Source organism: Anarhichas minor, unplaced genomic scaffold (genome assembly GCF_050575085.1).
Source record: "Anarhichas minor isolate MPS153535 unplaced genomic scaffold, ASM5057508v1 ptg000022l, whole genome shotgun sequence".
Lineage (NCBI taxonomy): Eukaryota > Metazoa > Chordata > Actinopteri > Perciformes > Anarhichadidae > Anarhichas > Anarhichas minor.
In genome coordinates this window covers 358,285-368,432 of record NW_027466468.1, presented here as the reverse complement: position 1 = coordinate 368,432, position 10,148 = coordinate 358,285, and the positions used below count along the sequence as shown (strand labels likewise).

At 42.0% G+C, this 10,148-nt stretch overlaps 1 protein-coding gene across 1 annotated transcript; it reads left to right on the top strand.

The window, feature by feature from the left end:
- Positions 1-4: 4 nt before the first annotated feature.
- Positions 5-9,114, top strand: LOC142955075 (DEP domain-containing protein 1B-like). The gene is made up of 11 exons (XM_076096428.1): positions 5-413; positions 2,512-2,777; positions 2,896-3,040; positions 3,631-3,758; positions 4,097-4,227; positions 4,305-4,352; positions 4,682-4,822; positions 4,959-5,125; positions 5,291-5,467; positions 7,212-7,394; positions 7,622-9,114. Exons 1-11 carry the CDS (start codon positions 366-368, stop codon positions 7,775-7,777), a joined length of 1,590 nt encoding a protein of 529 aa, XP_075952543.1. The 5' UTR covers positions 5-365; the 3' UTR covers positions 7,778-9,114.
- Positions 9,115-10,148: the final 1,034 nt, after the last annotated feature.

The window sequence follows — 10,148 nt, the reverse complement described above, 5'->3', positions numbered from 1 at the left end:
AGTTTTCTATTATTATTATTATAAGTGTTATTATTGTAGCCTGACAGTAGTATCACTAGTAGCAGTAGAGGTAGCAGAGGCAGTTGAACGTTGATGTGTGTATTGCGGTGTATTGTCTCTCTTCATCTCCATTCAGAAACGCTGCATTCCTCGTGGTCACGTGACCAGCCCGCTGCCTAATCACGTCGTTCAAATGATGTGACGCACTGACGCACGAGATTCAAAGTTGGCCGCAACGTCCCTGTTGAGATACTCTCGTAGCACAACTTGTTCAGCCGCAGCTGAAGCTTGTGGGAAGCTTATACAAGTTCTATATACATATCTTCATGTTTTCACACGAGTGAAGTGGGGTTTTCGTTATCGGAATGGACGGTAAAGTCATTGGACCGGGTCCGTACCGGGCGACCAAGCTGGTGAGTCTGTCGGTAACGTTAGCGAGGCGTACACACAAATGTGACGTCGAGAAGCTTAACGTTACATTTTAACGCTACAATGTAACGTTAGCTAAATGAAATGTGTCAAGTTTGTTTGATGTTAGAGTACGTTCATTGCCGTGATAATTTAAATTGCATTCAAACAGTAAGCACGCAAACAAGGATAACATACGTTAGAGCTTCCTCGGTCCTACATTTAACGTTAGTTAGGTTAGTTAATTAACGTTAGTTAAGCTAGTTTAACAGTTGATTTACTAAATTCACGCATTTTGTCCTCACGAAAAAAAAAAAAGGAAGGCTTGCAAAACGGCACTAAAAGTGTGTTAGAAGAGACGAGTCAACAAAAGCAACTTGTGAGGAGAAATGGTGCTCTGCCCCGAGGTGGGTAAACCATAGCAACACAAACACCTTCAACCTTCACCGACATGTTGTAACGTTAATGTAGTTGTGACTCTTACCGAAACCATGCAGCAGTGTCGTTACGCGTCTATTATAACCTCATTCACATGGATATACAACAAGGTGTTTACATTCTGAGTAACTGCACATGTAACGTTACCTAACTGTTCAAAGTAACGTGAATGCTATAGTTAGTGTTCATACTGCATCGTGTCCTTGGCGTGAGGAGCTTCTTTTCTTCACTTCATGTAACAGCCTCGCACACACCGTGCTGTTATGTCAGGTGTTTCTATCCAGCACACTGGCTATGAGCGAAATCATATACTGCATTTAAAGGCCAATTTGTACAAGACTACTGTGTTAATTCACCCAGCCATGTTATTCAAAGCTTTCCTGTAAGCCTTTTTTCAAAGCAGCTTTTTTTGACTTTGTCACATGAAGAAAGGCACAGGTGCTGTCCTAATAACGTTAACACCTGCGGCTTCATGCTGAAAAGTGTTCCACTGTCACAATAGCAGGACCCTGAAACCAAAGCAGCCAAATGGATTTCAGCCTTCATTCATTTTTATTATTTGAACCTGTTCCTTTCTTACCGTGACATGTCAAAATGTTAAAAGAAAAAGAAGGTCTAATAAAATAAAGCAGGGACGATGAGATACAGAGTTTGCCAGTGCACCTGAAAAACAATTTTCCTCTTTTCCGTGATCTGGTTTATTTTGCTACAGTATGCGTCTCTTTAGGCTTCTGTCTATCCATTTTCAGCTGTTGTATGTCGCGTTTGGGCCATCTGGTGTAAAAATGCAGTTTATTAAGGCGTCTTCTATACAAAGAAAGGTTACAAGTACATTGTAAATACACAAGCCATTTTTTTTTCTCAGAGAAGAAACTGAAAAACCGATAACCTGCTGCCCCAAAAAAGACCTATGAGGTGGAGCGTCATGCAGAGCTGTCTACGAGGACAGAACCTTTTCTGCATCTTGTTGTAATGAAAGAGCAGTCCTGTACCTTCTCCCATTACGCTCGAGGCTGACTTATTGGCTGCTTGTCTTACGTTTTTACATTTTCCCAACCACACATTTAGCTCTATTTAAAATTCAGAATAGCCACAGTGGGCATCATTTGCTTCAGTTTGTTACTCTCCTGGGTTGTAATGGCCTTGTGTAGACAACTTCCCTCTCTCTATCTCTATTACTTTCTACTTCTATCTTTTGTTTTCTTTCCCATCTGGGAGAGCTGATAATCTCTAACCCCTGCACCATCCAAAGCACTATAAGGAGGACATAATGTTATTTTTCTATGAGTATTTGTGCACAGATTTGATGGTGTAATATAAATGTAGTCTATAAAATGAAGAACATGCACAGTATTTTATATTCCATATGGATGTATACTTTTGTCTACGGTTGCTTTATGCATCGTTATTTTACAGTAATCAGAAAAATGTTCCAAACAGCTTCCACAGCTCTGAAAATAGGAACTTGTTGAATGCATAAACTGCTGTTATCTGGGCTCAATCAGAGTTGTAGCTTCAGTGAAACATTTGTGTGCCATATCTTAAAATATATTACATTAGATTGCCGAGGAACACTCACTTGATTTGCTGTCCGTGACAAACGTCCTGCAGTATTTGTCACTCATGATTGTCTCCCTTTGTCACTTCTGTTTCCTTATTGTGCAGTGGAATGAAACCATTAAACTGTTCCGCGGAGGCATGCCGCTGAGAAGGCACTGGGCACACTTCCGCTGCTTTGATTGCAGTTTCACGGGGTCCGAGGCTGTCGATTACCTGCACGAGCTGCTGAGGCGCAACTACAACTTTGGGCCTGAGGTGAGGCGCTACCAGACTCTGCAGCTGCTCAGGAAGTTCCTCAAGGCCCACGTCATTGAAGACGTCAAAGGACGCCACGGGACAGAGGACTTTGAGGACAATGGTCATCTGTACAGGTACTACTTAGTCATCCTGTGCTGTAACTCATGTTGGTTGATACACCGTTGGCATTGTTGCTGCATCTTCACAGCTTGTTCCTTCGGCTGAGCCCAGTGCCGTTGACTTTCTCTCCAGGTTCCCGACCTCGTCCCCCCTGAAGTCTTTTCCAACGAGGCCTCTGTTGAGGGACAGCAGTGACCTTCCTCGACTCATTCGCTGGGACGACTACGAAGACTTGCCTCAGCGGGAGAACATCGCGCCCCTGAAGTCTTCGGTCATGGTGAGAAAGAGAAAAAAGTGTTTTGGCTCCTCCGCTGCTCGCATAGACTCATGCTGTGCTTTAAGTGTGTCAGCAGATGCCAACTTAATAGAGAGCAAATGGTAAGATATTTTACTACTGGGTCATTTACATCATTCTGCACTTACGGTTACTGAAAAGTTCAAATCAAAGGTCAGTTTAATGTAATACAGGACAAGAGCCCAGCAGAACACACTCCTTCACTTTTACTTTTTGTTCAGACTGCTGCTGTAGTGGCTTCTTTGTTGCACTGTGTTGTGTTGGACAGCATTATATCGGAGGGTGTTTCTAATATTTTGTCCACCACATTTACATGTATGGATGAACAAAGACCGCAGAAAGACCACATATTATAGTGTAATACATTACCGTAAAAAGTACATTCTGAACCGTACCATCACCATTGAGTTAAGATCAATGCATCACGGACACAATGACAACAATTGAAACATTTATTTTACGAAGTTCAACCCTGGTAGGATTTCTTACATAAACATGTATTGTATATTGTACTGTATGTCTGTATTGGATTGAACATGTTCATTCATGTCTCTGTTCCTTTTTTTGATCAGACCTCAGACCTGTGGAACAAGCGGCACAGTGTAGCTATTGGGGATGTGCACGAGTGCAAGCTCATACGAAGGAAGGAGATCACTCCAAAGCAAGTGGACCACATCTGGAAATCAATGACCGTTGCACAGTATGTAACCCTTTTACATAACTGATTAAACACTTTCACTGTTCATGTTGTTTGTGTCTATTGGTAGTCGTTCCAAGTTGTTTTATTTAAGGCTTCGGCACCCCTTTAAAGAACATGTTCTATCATGGCACAACATGCATATAAAGTATGTACACAGATGTGGAAAAACTCCTTAACTGTCAGCCGTGAGTTGTCACATCGTTAGCTACGGCAGGAACCGTAACATAAAACGTAGTTGTGCTACGACACGTTATTGAAAGACTCGAGGCACCCCAGGGTGACGCAGCACCCAGTTCGGGAACCACTGCTCCAGATACTTGATGCCCACTCTGTTTTAGTTTACAGGGAGTGCTGGGTCTGCAGTCAATGGACGGAGTTTTGAACCCCACGCATGTCAACGGCAAGCACATTGTTCACAATGTGTTCAGCGTGAATAAGGCGGGCATCGTCGTACTGGAGAACAAAGCCGGTAAGATGCATTTGAGTCACAATTAGACAAACTGCAGCTTCTATATTATGACTCACCCATCTCTCTCTCATCTCCAGAGGACATGCCATATTGGGTGGTATCAGCAATGAAATGCCTCGCCAATTGTAAGTATACATTATAAGCTCACTTTAAAAATAACTTGTAAAAATATAAAAAAACAATCACCATCTGCTTTGGAGCCGGGACTGCAGCGGGTCCAAGTACCTGAAGGACAAAAGTAAAATCTCTTCAACGACTGATGAAGCCTCCAGTCCGTTAATGGTCCTTTTTGATGGTTCACTTCATGTTGAACTGTTCATACATTATGTAAATGCATGTGTGTGTGAGTGTGCGCACATACACCATCAAATCTAAAGCACCATTTTTGTGTGTTTATGTGCCTGTTTTCAGCATAAACAGGGGATAACAGTATGTTTCTTGTCTTCTCTCTCAGGGCCTAATGGCAATGAAAGCAAACAGCCAGTGTACCCGGGTTTTGAGAGGGATGTTCTGAGAACAGTAGCAGATTACTTTCAGAGACTCAGAGAACCACTTCTGACTTTCCATCTGTATGAAGTCTTTGTCAACATTCTCAGTGAGTGCTTCGCCGTGTGCATCAAAGACCGATATTGCTACGCTGCTACAGATAAACAGTCGCCGGTGTTCATTTCGTACCCAGCCTGTATGTTTGCTCTCAGTATCAGGACTCTTCTCTCCTCGTATCTCTGCAGGTCTGCTGCACGAGCAACAAGTAGCCACTGAGGCTCTTCAAGTCTGCTGTCTCCTGCTGCCGCCGCCCAACCGAAGACGCCTCCAGCTTTTGATGCGCCTCATGGCCCGTGTCTGCCAGAATCCCCACCTGCCTCCACTCAATGACGCCATTGCTACCCGCACGCTGGTACAAATACCATAACAGATTTTTCCTACATGTCTTTGTATGTAAGGAAGACTACAAACAATATAATATGAATATGATCTGTCCGGAATCCTTGCTCCCGGTCTGAATCTGCCCATGTGGAGCAGAGTGTCGCTGGGAGTTGATTTGTAATCCGTCTCTGTCCAGATGGTGCAGATGTTCTCACACTGCGTCCTGGGCTCAGTGGATGAGATGGACTTGGACGAGCTGCTTGCCACCAAACTGGTGATCTTTATGATGGAGCACCACAACACCATCTTCCAAGTTCCTTCCAAGCTGCGTTGCCAGGTCGAGGAGCACCTGTCCCACCTCAAAAGAGTTCAAGTCAGTAGCCTTTCTCTACTTACAGCTCATTCATGAAACGACAAAGACATATCTTTGGATCATTTGTAGAGATGCACCGTCTGACCTGCCGATTCCAATTTCCTTTCTTTCTAAGAACTATAATTAACATCTTACTCAAACCTTTTTTTTTAAATGAACATTTTAAATGTAATTGTATGTCCATAATAAGACATTGACTATTAAATAGCTTACATTTTTTCAAAAACTCTAGCAAGTTACAGGACCTATTGTCACACAAGCAAATATCACAATAAAATTGCTCCACGTTACTGGAGAAATCAAATCCAACTGAAAAAGATTCTCAGTATGTCCAACTTCATCGAACATGAGCTGTATGTCTTCTTCACTCACGCTGAAGAACATGTGTGTGTGGCTGTGACGTTACTGTCTGTGCCGCTGTATGCACTACGTAAAACCATCAGCTGACAACCGACCAATCGGTGCATCTCTAATCATTTATGAAGACAATGTGCCAGATTGATTCCATCCTCTTGCCAAGCAGTGTGGTACAGTCACTGATACCACACTAGTTTTGATAATTATAAAAGCCACATAAGATCAGGACATTACATCCATCTCTATGTTAATGCGAGTGGAAAACACTTGTTGCACTAGCTTGAGGCAATTACCATCAACTACTACTGCTACTGCTAAAACCAACTAGTTGTTAGTTTAGTGTCCCGACAGGCTAAATAACCGGTTTGCTTTTGTAGTAAACTGAGGTGGGGTCAGCCGGTCAGCAGCATTTACCTCTGTGTGTGACAATATTTGAGTCTGAAGTCATGGAGCCAATTACATAAATCTAGTTTAAACATCGATATAATAAATGGCAGCAGTATTGCTCATCCAGTCACTACGCTATCACTGCTGCACTGAAACCTGGTGCTCATATATCTGTTGCTATGGGAAACACCACACAATATCAGAACTGATGCCTTAGTAGTCTATAAGGGTTTCACTTGTAGTCCCCACTGCTTCAAGGTCAACCTGTTGTTTGGTTTTCCTGCCGTCTTGATCGCTGTCATGTAGTGAGAGGAGAGGGCCCTTCTCCTCTTATGTTAGTCCTCTGTGCACAGTTGGTTCATATTGATGTGCATGTGTTTTTCTTTTGGCAGGTACATCAGAAAATGTAGAACACAGACTGTATTCTGTGTTCTACATTATTTGGCCTTCAGGTGATTGATTTCATCTTTTAGCAAACAGTGGATGCATAAGCTTACACATCCCACACTGAAGACTGAAAACATTTCATTCTAGCTGAATGCTGTAAAAGAGATTTTAAAATGTTAACCCCCCCCCTGCACACTTAATATCTTATGTGTCCTGCATTTGTCATATTAATTATCTACGTCAGACAGTTCTGGGTGTCATGTAGGCATACATAGCTACCCACTGTGTTGTATAACAGTACAGTGACTGAGAGGCTAGATCATCAACAATCAACATGAATCCTTAACAAATGTGCAATAGTTGCAGTCGATGTCACAGATATGCTCTATTTACTAGCTAGTGAGTAGGTCGGGTTATTGGCTCCAGTTTTTCTAAATATTTTGCATTTTGAGTTGTAATGTGGGCACATTGACATTAATTATTGATGATTATGCAGTCAATAAATACATTCCATATGTAGTTTAAAAGCAGGGGAGCAAATATTCACAATATCCTAGTTTGTGTCACACCAGTGTATTACTAATTCTGTACATTCCTTTGTGTCTTCCATCAGATCAAATACGCAGGTTCAGATACAGACTTCAGCGCCTCTCCAGCTTTTTGTAAACAGATCCGCCGGGTGGAGGCTGAGGAGCACAAGGTGATAGGAACCCAGACCCCTCTGCAGGCGCTGCTGGAAGGCCTGATCGCAGACAAAGAACTCCCGCCCAAGGACAAGAGGAAAAGGCTTAAGCAGGTGTGGCTTTACTATTTTTAAATGCTTAAACTGCAAATGTCGTTAAGTGTAGCTCCTGGAGGAGGGGCCTCTTTCAAGTCCTGATGGTCAAAATCAGACTGCTCTTGAGCAATATCCTGTCAAATTTACTTTTCAGCCGTTTGTGTTTAAGACTTGTATTTTAGTATGTTTAGGTGAGTATGTCTTTGGTGTGCACGTACTGTACAGTAATATCCTCCCCTTATCAGTTCCAGAGGTCGTACCCAGAAGTCTACCACAACCGGTTTCCCACTGAGGAAAGCAAAGCGGCCGTAGTGCCTGAGAAAGCCCCACGACTCAAACCTCACCTCATGTTCTTCAACCTCAAGCAGCCCTTCCAGAGGAGCTGGAGCTTTAGGGCGTGATCCGCCACCGCTGACACATCTATACTTCAGGCTGCACTCACAAGTCAACGTCAGCGTCATGAGACAACGAACAGTGTGGCCGGTATGGTGCCCTGATCACAAAACAGCACTGTTAAACCAAGCAAATAACTTTTAAAGGCCAGTTCACACAAATGCACACAATAATAACACTAACAATAATAATAATTCATATTATAATAGGTCATTCCCACTGACACCCAGTGCAAAATACATGTGGATGGCTGAACTGACCCTTTGAACAAATACATTTTACTGGGTTGCTATAATACTTGACGGTACACTGACACTATGAGAGGCGCTGATGTTTCTTTAAATGAACTCTAATAGTTGTTCACACATTGTGTGTTGGTACATTCTTCTACCAAGAGACTGTCTGTTAGATCTAGTGAGGGCCGCCAGTGACTGACACTGTTGGTTCAAATGCAATGATAGGTCGTTAGGTGTTAACATTATAGGTTGTGAAAAGTTAATAACCAAGTGCGTCATACTCTGAAAACATTTCCATTGGTATTTAGTTTTGCACTATAACAAAAATATTCTGATGCATTTGTTGGTATGAATTAGTCTTCAAACAGATGATGTAATTTCATGAGATTTTTGTAATTACTTTTTGATCAAATGGTCACTGTTATGTTGTATCTAGGCAACTAAATATGTTAATCTTTATTCACTGAAACAGTTGCATAATGTCAATGAACATATCAAGTGTTTGCAACGTGTTCCATAACTGAGAGGCTCTAGTTGAGCTCCAGCTGATGAGGGAAAATCTTCAAGACGTGGTTGAATATTGTAGATCATATCTGCTGTAAAATGTGCACTAATACATTTGAAATATTAATCTGCTGAATCTGACTCTCAGAACGGAAAAAAGAGGCGAAAGCAAACATTTCACTTGCTATGAAACGTCCTGACTCTTAACCTCCTTCCACCTTACTTGACGGGTCCTGCTGTATGTGCACTCGCATAACAACTCATTTCATGTGTTTACCTGTTATTATTCTGTATATAAGAACTTGTCTTGACTGACACATATTTCAGTGTCAAATACTCATCTTTTACTGTTTTCAACGTATTTTGTCATGTTCTGTAACCTGCTGTTCCGTCATGTCAATCAGGTTGTTTTTCACTTAATCTGAGACTTAATTTTTTTTATAATAAGCGATAATGCTAAATATGTTTTTTTATGAATGCTCTTGAACAAATGTAATAATGCTGGAATAACTGTTACACTTGAATCGCTGCTCTGCGCTGGAAAAAAACAACAGGATAAAAGTGAATTCATGTTGAGGCTTATTTTCCTATAAACCTTTAACTGGCCAACATAACGGTTTTGTTCTCTGTCTCTGGGGTTGTGGGTAGTTTTATATGAGATTATCATCCCATCATGGTATTAATACATGTAGTACTTTATCCTGAATCAAGAATAAGAGTTCGAATGGTTTGACAGTACATGTAGCAGGATTACTGATCGTCATGAATTCACCAACACAGCAGCAGAATAGTACAGCAGGGCCCAAAATATTGCTTTTATACAACATTTTCCATCTTCTCTCGTTCCTTGCTGCCATATGAAAAGCTTTTACCTGATGGTAATCATACGGTGTGACAGAGAGAGGGGGGGGGTTCATTCTTTTGTGTGATGGCAAGTCAGCAGCTGACACCTGCATACTTTCACAAGTAAACAACCCACACAGTAAACACTCAGGCTCAATTGTGGAGGTGGAGAGAAAACTTTAGTACACATCATCACCCCGGATGCGCGATGATTCACAGTGTTGAAGCTGCTGTGTATACAATGTTTATGCGGTCATGGCATCTTCCTAGTTATTCTTGTGGCACAAGTTTGTGTGTTTAGAAAAGTGAGACGGTGATAGAGAAAATTGGCGAAGCCTATATTGTTGACTCTGTCCACAGGCACACATTCTTGTTTTCTGATACTGGGAGGCGTCAAAGTTAGAAATGTATGTGTCAGAAAGTGTCAACAGTCTGTGTAAACAGGAAGCGTCTCAGCTGGCGGAACAGGTAGTTTCTATTTGAATCGTTACAGCTCGCCATTTAAAGGATTCAAGTCTACGTATGCACGCAGTCGATACAGTGATTTTGTATTGAGCGCTGAGCTCCAACATGCCGGTGACTTAAACACAGTGCAGTGCCAGAGCGCTCTCACTACGCAGATGTGATGGTTACCAAACTCATGAGCAGTCATCCTCTCAGGACCATGAATACATGTTCCAAATTACAAGGCAAGCCATCCACTAGTTATTGAGGTGTGTGAGGCCTTCATTTGCATCCTCCAGAGCGAATCTGTAATTTTAGCAATCATGCTGCCTATAAAATCTGCAGCATTTAG